The sequence below is a fragment of the Schistocerca serialis genome, chromosome 3 (assembly GCF_023864345.2).
Source record: "Schistocerca serialis cubense isolate TAMUIC-IGC-003099 chromosome 3, iqSchSeri2.2, whole genome shotgun sequence".
Lineage (NCBI taxonomy): Eukaryota > Metazoa > Arthropoda > Insecta > Orthoptera > Acrididae > Schistocerca > Schistocerca serialis.
This window is the reverse complement of record NC_064640.1, coordinates 857023478-857046734: the sequence shown is the minus strand read 5'-3', so window position 1 is coordinate 857046734 and position 23257 is coordinate 857023478. Positions and strand designations below refer to the sequence as shown.

The 23257-nt window shown below is 45.4% G+C and overlaps 1 protein-coding gene across 1 annotated transcript in view; it reads right to left on the bottom strand.

The window, feature by feature from the left end:
* The window catches only part of LOC126470988 (5-aminolevulinate synthase, erythroid-specific, mitochondrial), a 113330-nt gene extending 90385 nt beyond the window's left edge, over positions 1-22945 (bottom strand). Inside the window, exon 1 of the mRNA XM_050099031.1 lies at positions 22906-22945. Coding sequence (XP_049954988.1) covers positions 22906-22908 — 3 coding nt within the window. The 5' untranslated portion in view covers positions 22909-22945. The remainder of the gene's footprint in view (positions 1-22905) is intronic.
* Between the last annotated feature and the right edge of the window lie 312 nt (positions 22946-23257).

The window sequence follows — 23257 nt, the reverse complement described above, 5'->3', positions numbered from 1 at the left end:
CACGTATGAGAATGTAAAAGCGGCACGACATTCGCATCTGGGGCTCGGAATGTCCACACGATTTTCTGGAACATGTCAGAGGCAGCGAAAGGTTGAATGTGTGGTATGCGCTAATGAATGACAACATAATTGTACCATTTTTGTTCGTCGAGCAAACAACAACAGGAACCGTTTATCAGGACATGCTTGAGCAATTTGCCATCCCTCAGATTCTTCCCCTTCAGTGAAACGTGATCTTTCTGTAGGATGGTTCATCACTGCACTAAATTTCTTGAATCTAACATTTCCACAACGATGTGGAGGCCGTGATGGACCAGCCAAGTCGATCTTAGAACATAATCCTTCTGGATTTCTTGTTGTGGGGTTTTGTGAAATTCATGGTGCATGCCTCGCCTGTACGTGACACTGACGATATCTGCAGAAGAACTACGGATAAATAGCCTTCATCGCCCCTGACATGCTTGTGCGCACGTAGAGTGTGTCGCCCAGACATTTTACAAATTACGATAGGTGCCCATGTGGAAATGTATTAATTCTTTCTACAAAAATATGTGAGCTACTTACTTTAAATCACGCCGCAAACCGCAAGTTTCGATGCCTCATAGTTCGGTTGTGATTGACAATTCACCATGTGCAGTGTTCGACGCCTGTGGTACACACTGCATCAGTAAGAAGTGAGATAGTCGTGCATGCCAGTTGAATATGTACTGCGACTCTCCACACTTTGGGATAGTTCGTCCAGCATTGTTTGGGGACAATTAACGCTTTCCTTTGTTGAAGAAGAAAACTCTTGAGGTCAGAAATGGTCCATGGGGGTGTACTAAATTTGCTATCTTAGGGGCTAGAGAGTCCCACACATGTTCACACGCCGAAAGAGCTGAGAATTATTCTCTCGTGATGCCTCCAGTTTGCGAGGTCGTGTCATCCAGACCAAGTTAACTAAATCTGAACTCAGTCTTCATCATCATTGTTGCATATAGTAGCATCTTGATATTTAACGGATGGCAAAAAGATGTTCAGGGACAATTTTCAAGCAATCTAAAGCTTCGCTAAACTTTTGAAGGTAAAAATAAAATTAGCTGGCCTTAGCAAATTTCCATAGGTAAGTTATTCTTTCTTTCGAATTACATGACAGCTCACTGGTCTGGAAAATGTTTCATATTGAAAAATATGGATAACCTCAGGAAGACCAGCAAATTTATTAAGAAACGAGTGTCGAAAACACAACAAAAAATTTCGAAGTGTACACTCGAACATTAAAGACTCGGTGATCAAAACATGAAATGAACGATTAGTAGGGCTACTCGAAATACTTTTCAGCAGTTATAAAGTGTTGGTAGTGTCATTTTTTTTTACAGTTAACTTTAAAAATATAATTCGAAACGTTCGAATATTTTCTCTGTATGCAAACGAAAGAAAAGGCAGCGACTAAGTGTTCCCAATAACGTAATAAGGCCCAGAGCCTAGAGCAAAGTAACAGCGTTGTAAGTGGACACCAATTGTGTGCGAAATGGAGTAATTTGAAATGTAAATTGTATTCCAAGCGTGAGAGTGGAATACTGAAGGCAATACGTTGCCACCTCTGCTCGCTCGAAATTATATACGGGAAGAAACCGACGTGCGCTCTATAGTCTAATACGGAAATGATGTGCCCAGCACATATTTTCACTGATGTTATCTTTAATAATTGATGTTGTATCATAACGACATTAATCTCCGATGAAGCGCAGTTAGGCATAACATAACACTGCAGCTAAAAATGGCTTTTCGCTGGTAATCACCGTCGTTACTTGTCGCTCTCTCCAATACTAGGGAGTTTGTTAATAAGATATCTAGGTCCGCAGTCCGTGTGACTGTGGAGTCACACTCTTCATTCCCAGACGTCGCGGTACACAGAGTGGGTAAACTTGCGACGCCAAACATCAAGACACTTCTGCAATGCGATCGTGTATCTTTATTACTTCATTCAGCAACACATACGAATTGTTAAGTTTCTTGGTTTTCATTATCAATATCCCTCTCCGTCCATGTCCACTTGACCTTGCGCTCCGACTCTAACGATCTCCGCGCAGAGTGGCGTCTAGCTTGAAAAATTCCTTTCCCTGTGCGCGGACAACAAAAAGTCGTGTCAATGCACATCTCAAAGGATAAAACGGAACTTGCAGTTCTAGTGAAATAACGATTCACCAGTAGCAGGAAAAACAGCCGCAAAAGAGAAACAGCGGGCCGGTGTGGCCGAGTGGTTATACGCGCTTCAGTCTGGAACCGCGCGACCGCTACGGTCGCAGGCTCGAATCCTGCCTCGGGTATGGATGTGTGTGATGTCCTTAGGTTAGTTAGGTTTAAGTAGTTCTAAGCTCTAGGGGACTGATGACCTCAGATGTTAAGTCCCATAGTGCTCAGAGCCATTTGAACAATTTTTGAAAAGAGAAACACAAAATAAATGATGTGGAGACACACACACTAGTTATCGCAACCAACCATTACTGACCATCATGCAGGAGAGATTCAACAGTATTATAAGTGGGTGATCAAAACGTTTCCATTCGAAGGCTTATAGACTTGGTACGCCAATCAGGCAAAATCGCCGCGAGCATTGAGGCAATCATCCCACAGACGCACCAGGCTGAAGATACCCGTTTGGTAAAACAGCGTGCTCTGCTGCCTGAAGTCCGTAACTGCCTGCTACACCTACCCGTTCGACAGGAATCGTCGACCCTTCAAGTCCTTTTTTTTTTTTAGGGAACAGAAAGTGTGATAACCGCTCTGGGAGGAGTATGAAACGGGTGCTAGAGTGTCTCCCACTTGAGTTGCCTTAACTTCTGCGTTACGACATATTTTGCGATATGGATACGACTGGCGTCTTGTGTCAAATCGCGACCAGCAAGGAACTTGGCACCGTACCACAACACTGGTTTTCGGCGACATGCCGCTCCAAACACATTCTTCATTCTCCGATGGATGGTTGCCGATGTTCGTCTTTCGGCAGTCAAGAAAAGAACAACAGCGCGCTGGTCCTGTTTGAACTCATTTGGTAATAACTTCGCCATAGTTCACGATTCAGCATTTACCGCACGCAAGTTCGAAGGACACGAATGCCACACTAATTCGTTGCCTATATGTCGGTGCTCATATCCCACATCGGATGCGCACTACGTTGCTTATACACTGCAGCAACGTCCTCAAACGGAAACTTTGTGATCACCCCCAATTAAAAAAAAAAAAAAAACAAGAAAGAAGTAAAAAGGACAGCGCATTACAAGCTATGGACAGTTAGGTAATGTCTCCAACGTAGAGGGTAGAGTGAAAGACAATCGAAAGGAATCGAAGGACAAAAGAGATGGTCACCCAATTACTGGCCACAGTAAAGAGAACACTATAGAAGCTGCTAGAAGACTGGAGACTTATACTGCAGTTGTGGGTGAAATGCCAGAGAATTTTTTTTTTTTTTTTAAGAGATCGATCAAAGGAAGCGAAGACTGGATTGATTCTCCGAATAGTGATCACAGCGTCATAACGTTATGTCCATTTCCAGAATGAGATTTTCACTCTGCAGCGGAGTGAGCGCTGATATGAAACTTCATGGCAGATTAAAGCTGTGTGCCGGACCGAGACACGAACTCGGTACCTTAATCTGCCAGGGAGTTTCATATCAGTGCACACTCCGCCACAGAGTGAAAATCTCATTCTGGAAACATTCCCCAGGCTGTGGCAGAGCCATGTCTGTGCAGTATCCTTTCTTCCAGGAGTTTTTTTTTTTTGTTTTAGGGCGCAAAACTGCTATGGTCATTAGCGCCCGGTCCGTGACTTAGGAAACAATAGAAACCGAAAATGGAAACCAGCAGAAATGGGAACGAAAGTCATAAAATTGGAGAAACTAAAAGCAGAAGGAAGGCTTAAAAATCCACTACAGAAAGGGGTTGGTTGTCCCCAAAAAAAAGCTTCAAATGACTGACGTCATTTCACTGGCACTAATAAACTTGAGAACGCGGTCGGCTGAGCGCGTGTCATCTGCTAAAATCGACGATATATCAGGCGACAGCTGTAGACGGGAGCGTAACGGATTAAAATAGGGGCACTCAATTAAAAGGTGTCTTACCGTCCACAGCTGAGAGCAGTGGGGACAGAGTGAGGGAGGATCGCCGCTTAAAAGATGTCGATGGCTAAAAAGACAGTGCCCTATCCGGAGTCTAGTTAAAATTACCTCCTCCCGACGACGCGTTCGGGAGGAAGAGGTCCAAGCACAAGGAAGAGCTTTCACGTCCCGCAATTTATTATGGGGAAGTGTCGACCAATGCGTGTGCCATAAATGAAGAACACGACGACATAAAACGCTCCGTAGATCGGCGAAGGGAATCGATTGAATAGCTGGCCGAAGAAGAGAGACTGCAGCCTTGGCTGCAATATCGGCCGCCTCATTTCCACAGATACCAACGTGTCCCGGGAGACAGAGGAACGCCACCGAGACGCCCCCCAGGTGGAGCAAGCGCAGACAGTCCTGAATCCGGTGGACCAGAGGGTGCACAGGATAAAGAGCTTGGAGACTGAGGAGAGAGCTGAGGGAATCTGAGCAGATAACGTATTGTATCCGCTGATGGCGGCGGATGTAGTGGACAGCCTGGAGAACAGCGTAAAGCTCCGCAGTATAAACCGAACACTGGTCGGGAAGCCGAAAGTGATTTGGGGTGTCGCCAACAATATAGGCACTCCCTACACCTAACGATGTTTTCGAGCCGTCGGTGTAAATAAATGTGGCGTCCGTCATTTGTGCACATAGAGCAGCAAATGCCCGACGATAAACAAGTGAAGGGGTACCATCCTTGGGAAATCGACGAAGGTCTCGGAGCAGGCAGATCCGGGGACGGAGCCAAGGCGGTGCTGTACCCCAAGTTGTCAAGAAGGTTTTAGGAAAGCGGAGGGAAAGAGAATGGAGCAGTTGACGGAAGCGGACTCCCGGTGGTACTAGGGAGGAGGGGCGGCCTGCATACCCTACATCAAAGGAGGCGTCGAAAAAAATGTCATGGGCTGGATTAGCAGGCATGGAAGGCAGATGGCTAGCATAACGACTCAGAAGGACTGCTCGCTGATTGGACAGCGGAGGTTCAGCAGTCTCAGCATAAAGGCTTTCCACATGGCTGGTGTAAAAAGCTCCAGACACTAAACGTAATCCACGGTGGTGGATAGAGTCGAGACGCCGAAGAATAGACGGCCGAGCAGAGGAGTAGACTATGCTTCCATAGTCCAATTTCGAGCGCACTAAGGCGCGATAGAGGCGGAGAAGGACCACTCGGTCCGCTCCCCAGGAGGTACCATTCAGGACACGGAGGGTGTTGAGGGATTGCAGACAGCGAGCCGAAAGATAGGAAACGTGGGAGGACCAGCACAGTTTTCTGTCAAACATAAGACCCAAGAATTTAGCGACGTCTGAAAACGGAAGGTTGACAGGACCTAGATGTAAGGAGGGCGGAAGAAACTCCTTACGTAGGCAAAAATTAACACAAACGGTCTTACTGGGAGAAAAACGGAAGCCGGTTTCGATGCTCCAAGAGTGGAGGCGATCGAGACATCCTTGAAGACGTCGTTCAAGAAGGCTGGTCCGTTGAGAGTTGTAGTAGATCGCAAAATCGTCCACAAAGAGGGAGCCCGAGACATCAGGAAGGAGACAATCCATAATTGGATTTATGGCAATGGCAAACAGTACAACACTCAGCACGGAGCCCTGGGGTACCCCGTTTTCTTGGGAGAAAGTACGGGAGAGAGTAGTGTTCACCCGCACCCTAAATGTGCGCTCTGCCATAAATTCGCGAAGAAAAAGGGGCAGCCGACCTCGAAAGCCCCAAGAGAACACTGTGCGGAGGATGCCTGTCCTCCAACAGGTATCGTATGCTCTCTCCAGATCAAAAAATATTGCTACTGTTTGGCGTTTCCGGAGAAAATTGTTCATGATATAAGTGGAGAGAGCAACAAGATGGTCAACTGCAGAACGATGCTTTCGGAATCCGCATTGGGCAGGTGTTAAAAGACTGCGGGATTCCAGCCACCACGCTAAACGGTAATTCACCATACGCTCCAAAACCTTACAGACACTACTCGTGAGAGAAATGGGGCGATAGATAGAGGGGAGATGTTTGTCCTTTCCAGGTTTCGGAACAGGAACGACGATAGCTTCCCGCCATCGTCTGGGAAAAGTACTGTCGGTCCAAATTCGATTATAAAGGCGAAGGAGGTAACGCAGACTATGGGTTGATAAATGCAGCAACATTTGGACGTGGATACCATCCGTTCCTGGGGCGGAGGAGCGAGAAGAAGAGAGTGCATGTTGTAGTTCCCGCGAGGAGAAAACAGTATTGTAGCTTTCGCGATTTTGAGAGGAGAAAGCAAGAGGTCGCACTTCCGCTGCACGTTTCTTCGGGAGAAACGCTGGCGGGTAATTTGAAGAGCTCGAAATCTCAGCAAAGTGCGGACCCAACGAGTTAGAAATTGCGACGGGGTCCACTAATGTGTCATGCGCGACAGTGAGCCCAGAGACCGGGGAGAAAGTAGGCGTGCCTGAGAACCGTCGAAGCCGACTCCAAACTACCGAGGAGGGAGTGAAGGTGTTAAATGAGCTAATAAAGAATTTCCAGCTTGCCTTCTTGCTATCTCGGATGACACGACGGCATCGCGCTCGGAACTGCTTATAGCGGATACAGTTGGCCAAAGTAGGATGGTGGCGGAAAACGCGGAGAGCACGTCGCCGCTCACGTATTGCATCACGACATGCCTCGTTCCACCAAGGAACTGGGGGGCGCCGGGGCAATTCGGAGGTGCGTGGTACTGAATGTTCCGCAGCTGTAAGAATAACGTCGGTAATATGTGTGATCTCATCGTCGACGCTGGGAAAGTGACGGTCATCGAATGTCGCTAGAGACGAAAAAAGTGTCCAGTCGCCTTGGGCAAACTTCCAGCGTCGCGGGCGCATGTAGGGCAGTTGAGGCTGCAGTCTAAGGACACATGGAAAGTGGTCACTTGAGTGTGTATCATCAAGGGCGAGCCATTCGAAGCGCCGAGCTAGCGGAACAGTACCGACCGCAAGGTCCAAATGAGATAAATTTGTCGTGGAGGCAGACAAAAATATAGGGACCCCAGTGTTGAGGCAAACTAGATCTGCTTGGTGGAAGACGTCTAGCAATAGTGAGCCACGTGGACAAGGATGTGGAGATCCCCAAAGCGGGTGGTGGGCATTGAAGTCCCCAACCAGCATATATGGGGGTGGAAGTTGACCAAGAAGATGAAGGAGATCAGCTCGTGCCATTGGTGTGGACGATGGAATGTATACAGTACAAAGAGAGAACGTGTATCCGGAAAGGGAAAGACGGACGGTGACAGCTTGGAAGGAAGTGTTTAAATGAATTGGGTGATAATGGAGAGTTTCATGGAGAAGAATCATGAGTCCTCCATGCGCTGGAGTGCCTTCAACAGAGGGGAGATCATATCGGACGGACTGAAAATGAGGGAGAACAAAGCGGTCATGGTGACGCAGCTTTGTTTCCTGAAGACAGAAGATGACCGGCGAGTAGGATTGTAAGAGGATCGACAATTCATCCCGATTGGCTCGAATACCGCGGATATTCCAGTGGATAATGGACACAGGGTGAACAGAAAATGGAGGAATGTGACCAAGGTCGCTGTCAACTCAACGACTGCTCTGAGCTTGCGACCGACAGCATGGAATGGCATTCAGCCGAAGGCAGAAGATCCTGATCCATAGGTTGGTCAGGAGCACCTCCTGCCACCAGCGATCGGCCGGTTGATCGGCCGCCAGCAGTGCGCCTCGGCGACACAGAAGACGGCCGAGGGCGATTTCCGCCAGGTGGTGCTGTAGATGGGACACGCCTTGGCGGAGAAGGAGAGGAACTGGGTTTCTTTGTAGCCTTCTTGGAAGTGTGATGTTTAGAGGAAGGAGGAACCGATGGTTGGGAAGTTGCCGTACGTAAAAACTCTTCACGAGTATGCTCTTTTTTCGAAGTCTTGGTGTCTGACTTTTGGGCTCGAGATTTAGCAGAACTCGACGAAGGGTGAGCCATAGAGTGGGCAGGCGAAAGTGGTGAGGTTGAACGGGCGATCTTTGCGCTGGCCGATCTGACGACTAAAGGTGAGGACGCAAGTCTGCGTGGCCGCCTCCTTTGTTGGCCGAGGAGAAGCAAGGACAGTGCTGTATTTTCCTTTCTGAGGCACGGTGGGCTGTCGACTGGCGAATAATTTTCGAGCAGCAAAGGTCGACACATTTTCCTTTACTCTAATTTCCTGGATGAGCTTTTCGTCCTTAAAAACGGGACAATCTCGAGAGGAAACAGCGTGGTCACCCATACAGTTGATGCAGCGAGGGGATGGAGGTGGACAAGCACCCTCATGGGCATCCTTGCCACACGTAACACATTTGGCCGGATTGGAACAGGACTGGCTGGTGTGATTGAACCGCTGACACCGATAGCAACGCGTAGGGTTTGGGACGTAAAGGCGAACGGAAATTCTCTCATAGCCTGCTTTGATTTTCGATGGGAGTTGAACTTTGTCAAATGTCAAGAAGACAGTGCGGGTTGGAATGATGTTCGTGTCAACCCTTTTCATAACCCTATGAACAGCCGTTACGCTCTGGTCAGACAGGTAGTGCTGAATTTCTTCGTCAGACAATCCATCGAGGGAGCGTGTATAAACGACTCCACGCGAGGAATTTAAAGTATGGTGCGGTTCCACCCGGACAGGGAAGGTGTGTAGTAGTGAGGTACGCAGCAATTTTTGTGCACTGACTTTCTAACAACAGGGTGCCATTCCGTAATCTGGAACAAGACTTTACAGGACCTGCAATTGCGTCGACACCTTTCTGAATAATGAAAGGGTTGACCGTGGAGAAGTCGTGACCTTCGTCAGACCGAGAAACAACAAGAACTGTGGCAACGATGGAAGAACTGACTGTGGCTGAGACTCAGTGAACTTACGTTTGTGAGCAGTCATAGTGAAAGGTGAGGAAACCATTGCGGAAGAATCCCCCATGATTACCGGCGTCTCCGATGGCGCGCTCCTCCCTTGTGGGGGCCCTCTCTGAGGGCACTCCTGCCTTAGGTGATTGTTCACACCTCAGGTCACACCTCCCGACAAACGGATGGAGGGACCAATCGGCACTTTCGGAAGGTATCAGCTCGGGTAATCACCCCTCCCTGGGCCTGGCCGTTACCAGGGGGTACGTACGTGTCCTACCTGTCTACCCGGGGCAGGGAATTACGCGTTACCCTGTAACCGGCTATGCATGGAAGTGCGTGGGTCGGCATTCAGACACGCACAGGGAGGAAGAAAGAGAAAGGGAAAGGAAAGAAGAGAGGTCTCAAACGCCGCAGCGGAGAAAAGGGTAAAGAGAAGAGGTAAGGAAAAGAGAAGGACAAAGGAAGGATGAAGACATACAAGCAAGGAAGGCGAAGAATGCGGTACATTTACAAGCGTCCGTCTCCGGACGTAGGCACAAACCACACTCCTGGAGGGGGAGAAAGGGAAGGAAAGAGCCAGAGGTGAGGGGGGGGGGGCGAAGATGGGGGATGGGGAAGGATGCGGAAAGGGGAGGTATGCAGCCCGGAAAGGAAGGAAGGCCACATTAGCTCGGGGTCCCGTGCTCGCTACGCACGTAGCGACAAAAGAGTTGTGGATCCCCTGGGGGGGTTTTCCAGGAGTGCTGGTTCTGCAAGTTACTCCGCAGAGCTTCTGTGGAGTTTGGAAGGTAAGAGACGAGGTACTGGCGGAAGTAAAGCTACGGGGACGGGTCGTGAGTCGCGCTTGGATAGCTCAGATGGTAGAGCTCTTGCCCGCGGAAGGCAAGTTTTAATCTGCCAGGAAGTTTCGTTATGTCCATCATTCCGCTATGATAAAAAGAGTACCCCTCAACATGTAGTCAAAAATTGCTCTGTCCGCCACAAATAACTACATTTCTGACCATTAAAAGTGCAACACCACGAAGGTGGCATGCAACAAACGTCAGACTGGCATGTAATGCACTACATGCCAGGATATAAAAATGATCAGCATTTCAATGCAACCGCACAAAGCGGGTAAGAGTACCGCCATCTACATTCTGTATACAAGAAAAGATTACGCAGCAGTTTTGTCGTTTGTAAACCGCATTTGAATGTTGTTTGTTTGCGAGATCATGTTATGCCTCGTTTAAGAAGAAGAAACCTCTACCAGTAGGCTTTGGAATTCGACAGATCGTAGCCTGTCGAAACTGTATTACTCGTTCCGTTGTATTGCTACTCGCGGTGGTGAGCATCCTACGACTGTCATGTGACTGGAAGCGACGGGTCTAGAAGAGTCATTCTGAATGCTACGCAGAATGTCAATGGCCCCACGCGACTAGTGCCCGAGAGGATGCACACACAATGTTTGCTCGGTCGTGCAGTGTCGTACAGTCATGTCACGTACCTTGAGTCAGCCAGTGTACTTGTTTGCAGGAAATCACGTATTCAAATGAACAGTGCGACGACATCTGGAGCATCACGAACCGTTAGCAAGACGATCATTGTTGCGACTACCCCTGATGCGGTAACCGAGGTAAGTGTCCAGGCAGTGATGCACCCAACGGCAACACTGGACACTACGTCGACCATCAGACAATCCACGGATCTGTGTACAACATCACTTTGGACGTATCTGTGCGTGGACGCTATGAGGAGAACGAACGTAACCGGACTGCATTCGTCATCGTCGTACATGCCCAGCAAGTGGCGTTATGGTATGGGGTGCCACTGGATACACAGTAAGATGACCTGTGGCTCGCATAGCTGATGATTTTGGCATTGTAATTTTGACATTGTAAGGCCAATGGTCGTGCCCTATCATCGAAGCCTCCCTGACGACATCTTTCAACAAGATAATGCAAGACCGAATGTTTCCGGCGCTGTCCTGATATACTTCGACACTGAGGATGTTCGGCTGTTGCCGTAGCCAGCATATTCTCCAAACTTCTCACCCAATGAAAACATCTAGTTACAGGTCGTCGAGAGACAAGCACCGCGCTGTCCTGATCTACCTCGACACCGAGGATGTTCGACTGTTGCCGTAGCCAGCATTTTCTCCAGACTTCTCACCCAATGGAAACATATAGTTACAGGTTGTCGAGAGACAATCACCCCACCACTTGCCAGCCACTAAAACTGGTAAAATGGCAAGAGTTGAAGCAGCATGGAATGACGTACTTATATCTGTCATCCAAGCTCAGGGTTCGATGCACTGTTGCTACCAGAGGTGGCACCTCTGTGTACTGCTTTTTGCACCCCCTATACCCCCAAACCACTCACAAATTTAATCATGCATTCTTCATACTATACCATTTACGTACAGTAAGTAAAATTTCTTTATTTACTGTTCTTTCTGGTGCTGCATTTTTAATAGCCAACGGTGTGTTATCAGTGCTTATATGGTAGCGCCTTTGAGATTCGATAACACGAAAATTTCAATATTAAGGAAGAAAGGACATCGCATTACAAATTTGGCCACTTACGTTAAGAATTTAAGATAGACAGCAACGGCGATGGAGACAGGCGAATGAAATCAAGAGACAAAAAAGCTAGTGCCGAACAGTTGCTTAGCCGCGCGGGATTAGCCGAGCGGTCTAGGGCGCAGCAATCATGGACTGTGCGGCTGGTCCCGGCGGAGGTTCCAGTCCTCACTCGCGCGCGCGTAATGAATTAACTGTAGGGATTTCATTTTATTTCCTCCACATTTGATCTGTTCGGCAACGCATAGTTTACACTAGTCTTGCCTTAGGGTACGCACAGTTGTCTTCCCGAATTAAAATAAATGAGCAAGTCCTTGTATGAAAACTCCGTATTGCAATCGAGATTTACATCTCTGTTGTTCGATTTAAGGCGGGGATGACAGTTATGAACAAAAAGAGGTTCTTTTCGAAGCACAGTTAACCATTCACGCGAGCTTCGAGTTGGTAACTTTTTTACTCTTCGGTAACATCAGAACTTCCATATCCGTGAGAGAAGACCGGTTTCCTTGCAGGAACTCTCACCCAGGAAGACCTTGACGGCAGAGCGCTGCAAAGATAAAACATGCGGCGAGATTTATCTGCGAAGACACGTCATCCGTCTCAGCGTGATTTGTCATAACGCGTCGGCATGATCAGCAGATGACCGCCGTTGCTGAACTCGCGCCAGTACATCTAGTCTGGACCACCGCCAGCCGTTTCACACCGCCGACTCACACACGTGACTGCGCGCTTTACGTGCTCACCGTGCCTTATCGTAACCCTTCCACAGACTGGATGCCAATACAATCTTTTAGCGGCGCTATACACAAACTACGAGCTTATCGCAAGAAAATTAAAGAAGAACATTAACCCTACAATGCAGAGTTCTTTTGCAATTGTGATGTACATATTTCATTAGCCTACAACATGATCAGTTCGTAAGTTAATGCCCATATAAGATACGCATCTCTGTATTGCTATGACTGCACTGGGAGTTGCTTCAAATATTCACACGGAAGTTTAATTTGTGATTATGTGTAGCCAGTCGCGGTGGCCGAGCGGTTCTAGGCGCTTCAGTTCGGAACCGCGCGACTACTAAGGTCGCAGGTTCGAATCCTGCCTCGGGCATGGATGTGTGTGATGTCCTTAGGTTAGTTAGGTGTAAGTAGTTCTAAGTTCTAGGGGACTGATGACTTCCGATGTTAAGTCCCATAGTGCTCAGCGCCATTTCAACCATTTGATTATGTGTATCGTTGTTATAACAATAATCGGATAAACTATTAGTCATCAGTTTAAACGAGCACAATGGTGACTACGGAGATGGTGTCGAACTGGTACCAGGTGGTCATGTGACCCTCCACCGCCAAATTACTTAATCGGCGCAGTAACATGGGCCGACGTGGAGACGTTTTTGGTTGCTTGGTTTGGGGTATAAAGGGACCAAATTACAGGGTCGTCAGTCACTTTTTCCTGAGGCAAACAAGGCGCAACGTAAGAAAACACCAAAATTCAGTTTGAGAAAGTAAAAGGGGTTAAAAGGAATGGTGAACCACAACGAAAGAGTAAACGAAAGAAACGAACAGAAAGAGGGAAAACGTACGCCACAAAGAAAAGCAGAGGTAGGTATTAAAACCAGAGGGCAGAATAGAAAGATAATAAGACACCCGTTGTAGTGTACCCTTTCAGAAGCAAAATATTTCAAAAATGGTTCAAATGGGTCTGAGCACTATGCGACTTAACTTCTGAGGTCATCAGTCGCCTAGAACTTAGAACTACTTAAACCTAACTAACCTAAGGACATCACACACATCCATGTCCGAGGCAGGATTCGAACCTGCGACCGGAGCGGTCGCTCGGCTCCAGACTATAGCGCCTAGAACCGCATGGCCACTCCGGCCGGCGAAAATATTTCGAAAGCATAAAATCCTTTAGAAAGGGTGATTCATGTTTTCTCAGGAACACAGTTCTGTTGTTTCCGTAAACAATTCGGAGGAATAAATTCTCTCTCATATTTACTTTAACTCTTTATCCAGTTACCTTCACAAGAAGTTCCCTATTTTCAATGAAAATATTACGTCTATCGGTATTCTGGCGCTTACGTGTTTTACAACACGTAATGAGGAACTTTTGCTGATCTTCTTTTTATAATTATTTAGTGTAATGTGTCAATTAAGAGGTTCTGCAGGGTGTCCTGAACATATTTTGCCATTATTGAGTATTCATTTATTGGACAGTCTTTCATAATGAGGAAAAAATTTGCTGTCATTGCTCCACTTAACATACTCTTCCATTATAAAACTAAAAAGCAGCTGTACATCGAAAGCGACAGGACTCTGCAATAGAAAATCTGCAGAGCTAGAAGTAAGTATCTTACTTTAAAGCCGACAGGAAAGCCTTTCTTAGGAAACGCCAAGATTTCGTGTGGGAAGATTATTTTTAGTTGCCCGTTTTCTGCACTTTCGTACCATGTCAGAAAATGGTGATTAATTTGCTCTGGCTGTGCAAGGTCGCCGGTATCTTTACCTGTGTCACGGCGCTACAATCGCTGTCCTATTGACCGTCAACTCCCACTAATCTACTTCATTGTAATTTTAAGTTCCCTTTTGACAGATCAACAGTCAGACATATTTTGAGCACGCCACTTACGAAAGCATCGTTCTACCAATACTGTACTACGGATTGATACCTTTAACAAGTCGGTTAACGGAAGAGATGCTGATCATTACAACTACAGCGGAGATTTCCGGCATGAGTTAGTTTAGTCTGTGCTAGAAAGTCGCAGATTTACTGCGTAATTACCAATTGTATGTGGTACAAGACAGGAGATGTACATTGCGAAGAACAATTCTCAAACTTTCCGAGCTTCCAACAATAGTCAAGAAAACTATTATTTCCTCCAAGTTACACCTCTGCTAATAACAGAGAGGGTAGAACTAAAGAAAGTATGTTACATACAAAGGGTATCCGACAATCCTTTTCCGTCCTTAGCATCCGGTTATGGAACAGGAAGGTAAATAATGATTCTTATACGATATGTTGCCTCTACCACACGTCATACGGTGGTTTGTAGGGTGTAGATTTAGATTCAGGCTTTCAGCGTCTGTACTCGAGTACTTCTGAGAGGCGGGTCAGTGAGGTATGAACCAATTTTAAATTTCGCTCTTTGGTAATAGGCTATAGAAGGATATGACGGAAGGAAGGATGGAAGGAATGTGTCAGTTCATTGGAGACGGCAAAAGTCTTTGAAGTCTTTTGACTTTTCCCTATCACCTACCTGTGCGCAGACGGCATGGTTTAAAATTCTAGCCATTCAACCACGTGACGATAAGTGAGAAGATGCGGTATTGTTTCTCAAAGATGATCCCGGCGTCTTTTGGATGATAATGATGACGACGACGACGACGACGACGACGACGACGACGACGATTGGTTTGTGGGGCGCTCAACTGCTCGGTCATCAGCGCCCGTACAAAGTCCAAATTTTTCCACAGTCCAGTTTTTTTCCACAGTACAGTCTAGCCACTGTCACGAATGATGAGGATGATGATTAGATGATGAGGACAACACGAACACCCAGTCCCCGGGCAGAGAAAATCGGCAACCCTGTCGGGAATCGAACCCGGGACCCTGTGATCCAGACGTAGCAACGTTAGCCATTAGACCACGAGCTGCGTGACATATATATATATATAACTTGTGGTCATGTTGCTTTGCGATGCAAGCAGGCTATGTGCCGGCTCTAAGTTACAGCTTTCTCGCACCTCCATCACCAACAATAAAAACATTACGTTAGCCTCTACAAGCAATTATCGCTGTTCCCTACTCTGTCAAATGACCCATATGACCATTGTAAATGAGGGCTGCCAATTTAGAGAGTGAAAAATAATCTCAGGTTCAGTGACTGAATAACACTAACGATTGTTCCATCCAGTATCGCATTTTCTTCTTTTTCTGAGGCATCTCCGTGTCAAGGGTTAGCGGTCACTGCGTCCAGTCGAGTTTCAGGGACTGTTGTTGTGAACAGACTATGTGATATAAACCATAAGCAGTTATTCACATTTCGTAACCACGACGTTGTTAGTTTCGAAAACTTTTCACTTTGTTACCGGTGCATAATGGCCTGTAGTACGTTGCAATTAACTCTTTCTATTGTATAGCCAAAATATTGTAATTATCTGCTATCGACTGAGTAGCTAAGTACTGTTTTTGTCAGTTATTTTCATAATACCGATACTTTTCATTCGCTGCGTCTTTGATTTTTTGAAAATCTCTTTGAAGACGCCGTGTAAAAAAAACTTACTTTCGTTATAACGGCCGTTGATATTACGATCTATACTTCCACTTCATACAGAACATTAATAAAGCAGCAGCAACTCGTTAAAGATAAATTTTGATATCAGAATTTTTCATATTAAATGAAGAACCTACAACAAGCGCTTTTTTAAAAAAAATGACTTAGATTTTGGGAGTTGACCACAGCGCAACATAAGAAGAAATATTTGGTAAGGCTTACAGTTTGGAGCAAGATTTCAACTGGGTGTCATTTCAGAGATTTCCATGTCAACGTCGCTGCTCATTTATTCAGCATATTGTCACCAGGATGAATGGAATCCGTTTCAGTCGCCACTATATTTACCACTCCGTATATAAACGTATAGAGATACTGCATGCTTGTTTACTAAACTTCATCGAACTGTAGATGTTCCAAAACATACTCGTAAATATAAGGACTTAGGCAGTCTGGCGATTTCGCTTAACACACATCCGCAGGCTCGGTGTTAAACTATCAGCACCAGTGAACCACATGTTAATGTTTACACTTTCCCACAGTTCGCCTTTGACAGTGGTACTCAGCGTGCATCACTAGATCTGCCAGTTGAACAAATTGTCAACACTTGTATAGATCCTCCATGATTGAGAGTTTCAAGTGATTCGATAATCTCAAGCAGTCTAGCATTAGATCTCTGAAATACTGAAGTAAGTGGCTCTGATGAGTGGCAGTATGAAGGGTTCTTGAGTGAATTAAGCAGTGACAGCAGTCAGTGACTATCGGAGGAATGCTACTCAAGTCAACTCGTTCATGCTGGAGACGAATAAATTCGCGTAATTACCGAACTACCACAGACACAGTTAAGTGACATAAATGAAACAGCGTGATACCACATATATCTTCTCGAAGGAACAAGCAGCTGCAAAAAACATCTCCATGTTTCTTTCATAGTATATTGATATGGCATGAGGATATTACTGGATGTATACGAGTACAACTAGATATCTGAAGAGATTGACAGCGAAATTATGAAATCAAGAAACAAACCAAAGTAGTATGAGGTGTAGACGGGAGGTCCGTATTCATTCATGTTCTGAGCAAAGAACAATGACAAACGTCATCTGGATAACATGCTTAAAACTTTAAGTACACTCACTTTTGTGGTTTTTCTGTTTTAAAGATGCAGTACTCTGCACGCAATGTCTGTCAGTAGATCTAAATCGTAAACCGTGAGTCCTTCAGTGAGAAGATTATGCCTACTTTTTAATGACGATGGGTGGTTTGGCTAATACGATACGCCTTGCACAACATCGATGAACTGTACGGCAAAATTTGGCAAACTGACTGACTAGAGAAACACGTCGCCGACACTCCAGAAAAATTGCAAATTAAGAATGAAATTAAATAAAAAGAAGGCAGTTGTACGGTATCTCCAAAGAGAATTATGGATAAGTACCTTATCGAAATAAGAGGTTCCAGTGTTCAGGTGGAACGTATGTGATAGCTGCAACACTAATTTACTTTTCGAAAATACCACTTTTATTTATATGACGTACCGATCTGTCCCACATCACAACTTGAGATAGCTTCCAATACGAATGAATCTTCCTGCAAATTCTGCGACTATGTTTTATGCTTACGAGCTACCACTAACTCCAAATCGATGAACTTTATTATAATATACTACAGAATTTTGAGTTATTGCGTCTGAGGTAGACTTAAGTTCTTGTCTAATATTAGGAAGAAGGAAGGAGGCCTAAAGTTTAATATGTTGTCGACATCGATATCACTATACACGGATCACTCGATAGCTTAGTTGTACAAGAGCAGCGGAGGAAGATACCAGTGCATTTTTTAAAATACTGTCCCAGCATTCGTCTGAAATTTTTTAGGGAAACCAAAGAAAACTTTATGGCCGCACAGAGATATGAACCTATTTGTTCCCGAATACAAGTCTACCTCAGTTACATTTAACAACAGTGACATGGTGTCTTAATAAGGTTACAGCGTTCGAGCACGTGAAACCCTTCATCCGACATGTGTCTTGTTCTGTTACCAGGCCCTTGCAACAATGAGAGAACAGGACGACCCTTGAAATGGTTTATCTCTTGGTACATCAACAGTATGAAATATATATAAAAGTAGGTACTGGCCATTATTTTCGCTATTGGGGAGAAGAATTTATAGATATTTGTATGGATAAGTGTCTGAACTACAGTTATATCCTTATTACTCACGCCAGATATTCATCGAAATACATCGATTATATTTATTGCGAGGAATTGAATAAAAAGTAGCCAATCATTTCAAATTAGTTATCAGGTTTTCTTATTGAGTTTCTCTCTGTAAAATGTTCTCTCTCAGGACTAAGGCGTCGCGAACGTTAGATATCGGTTTTAACAATCATGCTTTTTGTGGAAGAACATCGGTACTATATCGTCCTAGGATTACAAGGAGTGAATATACATGTTAATGCTTCCGTTAATCCGTTATGGAACCAAACAGCCTTTTAAGGTAGTTCTCGTTGCAACTATTGTTGTCCAGGTGCTCCAAAGATAACATGTGCGTGATACTGCACTGATAGTGAATATAAAACAGTAGGAATTTAACTTACTGCATTTGCTGTTCGTTGTTAAACAGTCTATGATGATGTACCGTATTAATCGCTGTTCTGTTGAAAATCTGCTGCGCATTTTATCACTAAGGTCCTATTCTGTCATTAACCCGATGATAGGTAAGTATAACTCACTTGGTTGCGTTAGAATATATCGACAAATTTTAATAACTTTTCTAAAAAAAAAAAAAATGTTACTGTCGAAATATATGGCTCCTTCGTTTCGTATTCTGACAAAAGGAAAAGCCACCAGTTGTAATATTTCAGCGATATGTATGCTTTAGTTGTCACTATCGTTAGTTTTGGTCTCGTAGCGCAGTTTCTCATGGACCCTTGAACATTTCACTCACCAGGTGCCATTAAATAGCTTTGTATTTGTTGATGACTCACTCTACATAATCCTTTCTCTCTTTCGAAATCGGAGATGTCGATATTTTCTGTTTGCTCAAGGCCGCCAGACGTAACGTAGCGAACAAGTCGATGATAGCTAGCTCATTGTGGGTGTAAAATATGCAGGAACCCATTTGATAATGAGGAGTCTGCGATCGAACCCGGTAATGGCGAAAATTAATTGAAATGAGCAATTAAAACTAAGTGACTGCTGATGATTTTTCACTGTTCTTCGTCCTTCACTCACTGCGTGTCTTACACTGGCCTTCCGTTATAGATTTTTCGGTTACTCTAACATTAAAGGCCGCATACTTACGTTACGTAGATAGCCGGGATAAATTATATGTAAGAATACCGTAATGATTCTTGCGCATACACGCCGCCTACATATGTAACTACAATATATTTAAAATGTAATCCATGACTTCTACAGGGTGTTTCAAAAATGACCGGTATATTTGAAACGGCAATAAAAATTAAACGAGCAGCGATAGAAATACACCGTTTGTTGCAATATGCTTGGGACAACAGTACATTTTCAGGCGGACAAACTTTCGAAATTACAGTAGTTACAATTTTCAACAACAGATGGCGCTGCATGTGATGTGAAAGATATAGAAGACACCGCAGTCTGTGGGTGCGCCATTCTGTACGTCGTCTTTCTGCTGTAAGCGTGTGCTGTTCACAACGTGCAAGTGTGCTGTAGACAACATGGTTTATTCCTTAGAACAGAGGATTTTTCCGCCTAGAACACAGTGTTGTTGCAACAAGACGAAGTTTTTAACGGAGGTTTAATGTAACCAAAGGACCGAAAAGCGATACAATAAAGGATCTGTTTGAAAAATTTCAACGGACTGGGAACGTGACGGATGAACGTGCTAGAAAGGTAGGGCGACCGCGCACGGCAACCACAGAGGGCAACGTGCAGCTAGTGCAGAAGGTGATCCAACAGCGGCCTCGGGTTTCCGTTCGCCGTGTTGCAGCTGCGGTCCAAATGACGCCAACGTCCACGTATCGTCTCATGCGCCAGAGTTTACACCTCTATCCATACAAAATTCAAACGCAGCAATCCCTCAGCGCCGCTACCATTGCTGCACGTGAGACATTCGCTAACGATATAGTGCACAGGATTGATGACGGCGATATGCATGTGGGCAGCATTTGGTTTACTGACGAAGCTTATTTTTACCTGGATGGCTTCGTCAATAAACAGAACTGGCGCATATGGGGAACCGAAAAGCCCCATGTTGCAGTCCCATCGTCCCTGCATCCTCAAAAAGTACTGGTCTGGGCCGCCATTTCTTCCAAAGGAATCATTGGCCCATTTTTCAGATCCGAAACGATTACCGCATCTCGCTATCTGGACATTCTTCGTGAATTTGTGGCGGTACAAACTGCCTTAGACGACACTGCGAACACCTCGTGGTTTATGCAAGATGGTGCCCGGCCACATCGCACGGCCGACGTCTTTAATTTCCTGAATGAATATTTCGATGATCGTGTGATTGCTTTGGGCTATCCGAAACATACAGGAGGCGGCGTGGATTGGCCTCCCTATTCGCCAGACATGAACCCCTGTGACTTCTTTCTGTGGGGACACTTGAAAGACCAGGTGTACCGCCAGAATCCAGAAACAATTGAACAGCTGAAGCAGTACATCTCATCTGCATGTGAAGCCATTCCGCCAGACACGTTGTCAAAGGTTTCGGGTAATTTCATTCAGAGACTACGCCATATTATTGCTAAGCATGGTGGATATATGGAAAATATCGTACTATAGAGTTTCCCAGACCGCAGCGCCATCTGTTGTTGAAAATTGTAACTACTGTAATTTCGAAAGTTTGTCCGCCTGAAAATGTACTGTTGTCCCAAGCATATTGCAACAAACGGTGTATTTCTATCGCTGCTCGTTTAGTTTTTATTGCCGTTTCAAATATACCGGTCATTTTTGAAACACCCTGTATATAATGAATGAGACTACACAACGAGTAAAAATCCATTCTCGTATATTTGCAGTCAAAAGAATTATTATTTTTTTTTTACTGCATTATACAGGGTTTTCTCTAACAATTGTTTTCCATTCGTGGTAGATGGCGTTCCACTCGATAGTTATCAAGTGTGCCTCTTTTCGTAATTACGAACCAATGCGTTTGATTATAAATTTCATTATGCGATGTAAATTTAAACCTTTTTGTGTTAAAGGTTGATAGTTATGTTCGAAATTTGCTTCAGTGTTGCAAATCTGATTGCGCAGTTAAAATAATATGGCCAGACATTAACATTTCTAGCAATCAAGCTACTTGTATGGTAATGTAGTTTTGTGTTGGTTGTAGTGAGTTCTGAAACCACCTGAACGCTTAATTTCGGTGGCCGCCCTCGAATCCCGCCATCAGGGTGACTGATTTCGGTGTGTGTTTCCACTTCGCACTTGCATCGCGGATACCGGCGGGATACAATCCACAACCTTTGTAATAATATAAAATGTCCTTGCAGTGATAGTGGCCGACGCACCTGCCGTGGGTGCTCACGGAAAACAAGCACCCCAATGGTGAGAGGAAAGGGGACTCACTGAAACCTAACACCACAATGCTGAGAGGCAAGGGAACTCATCGATATTACGCATCTAGAAGGGAACAGAAAACTGTTAAATCCCCGTCGTTGTTCGTGGGCCCTGCTACACACACTTTCTAACTGAACATTGACGGCTAACCATTCTGTACTGTAAAATCAAATTTGCTACACTAAAATAAATTTCGAAAATAAAGTATCACCCATCAGAACACAAAGGTTTACATTTACATTCTAAATGGTATGTGGAATCAAATGCGTCTGTTCTTAATTGCAGTAACAGGCACACTTGATATATTTCGATTACAGCTCCATCTATCACGAATGGAATCCAATTTTTTAAGTAAACCGTGCGCGTTTTTTGGGCGTAGAATCCGAATATGCAATGAAAATTGGGGGCTCCAATGTGAAAATACGAAGTTGACCCCGCTCACGCAGGTGGGGTGGTTACAAGGTGACCAGTTTTAGCGCAAACTGATGTACCCTTCACGAATATTAACTTTTCACCCAGAACATTTTCTCGTACGATGCGTTGTTCAAATGGTTCAAATGGCTCTGAGCACTATGGGACTTAACATCTGAGGTCATCAGTCCGCTAGAACTTAGCACTACTTAAACCTAACTAACCTAAGGACATCTCACACATCCACGCCCAAGGCAGGATTCGAACCTGCGACCGTAGCGGTCGCGCGGTTCCAGACTCAAGCGCCTAGAACCGCTCGGCCACTCCGGCCGGTGATGCGTTGTTATCGAGATATTTCATAGTCTCAGGTTAAAACAGACACCCTGGATAACACAGAGCTGTAGCGTTTCTGTGAGGCACTGTAATCAGTATAGTCGTATCCACCTGAAGTAGGGTCAAGTGTTTTCTCTGGTACAGGTTATCACCGAGCGAGGTGGGCAGTGGTTAGCAGACTGGGCTCCCATTCGGGAGGACGACGGTTCAATCCCGCGTCCGGCCAACCTGGTTTAGGTTTTCCGTGATTTCCCTAAATCGCTCCAGGAAAATGCCGGGATGGTTCCTTTGAAAGGGCACGGCCGAATTCCTTCCCCGTCCTTCCCTAATCTGATGAGACCGATGACCTCGTAGTTTGGTCTCTTCACCCAAAACACAACCCAACCCAACAGATAATCCGAAGGTGGTCGGAGTACGAACTAAAACATTGTTACAATAAAGAAACAATACAGCTCCGTATAATTTAATGCAGTTCCGAAAATTCCTGAAACCTGTCTAACATCACCTACAGAAAATTGTTAGTCTTTTTTTTAAGTCGTATAAAGTGACTTAACAGAAAAAATATATGATTAATGCGTGAATGAATTCTACATAACAAGCAACTGGTTTAAACGCGAATTGAGTTATTTTACAAGAAGCAGACTAAACAATCGTGGGTTAAGATATTCTAACAATCAGCTGCAGTTGTCGGACCACAGGCGACAATACGCTACGACGCGTTCGTCCTTGTCAGTGAAACACTGTATAACGGCGAAAGCGTGGGAGCTGTGATGCAGCCTTCACCACGAAGTAGTGTAACAAGTGAGCGAAACGCGAGGAAGACGTACCATGATGGTGGCGGCGGCCCAAGCTTCTGCGCGGAATGCTGCTTGCGGACTGCGCCGCGCTGCCGCCTGCGGCCGCTATACGTGCAGCCTTGCCCCCTCCACGCGGCCGCCTTCCACGTTTCGAAGAAAGTCCAGCAGTTCCTCACGTGCTGTGTCATCGCCGCCGCCGCCTTGCCTCGAGACACGCGGGGAAGCACTCTGCCTGACCCGTTTAGCTACATCACGTGCGCACTGTCACTTTCAGTCTCCCAGATCTCTTCCCTCCGAACACACACTCTAACAAGGGGAGGCCACGACGTTTGGAACGCGGATTTACTGCAAACTTCGTACACTCGTAGTACTCCATGAGCAC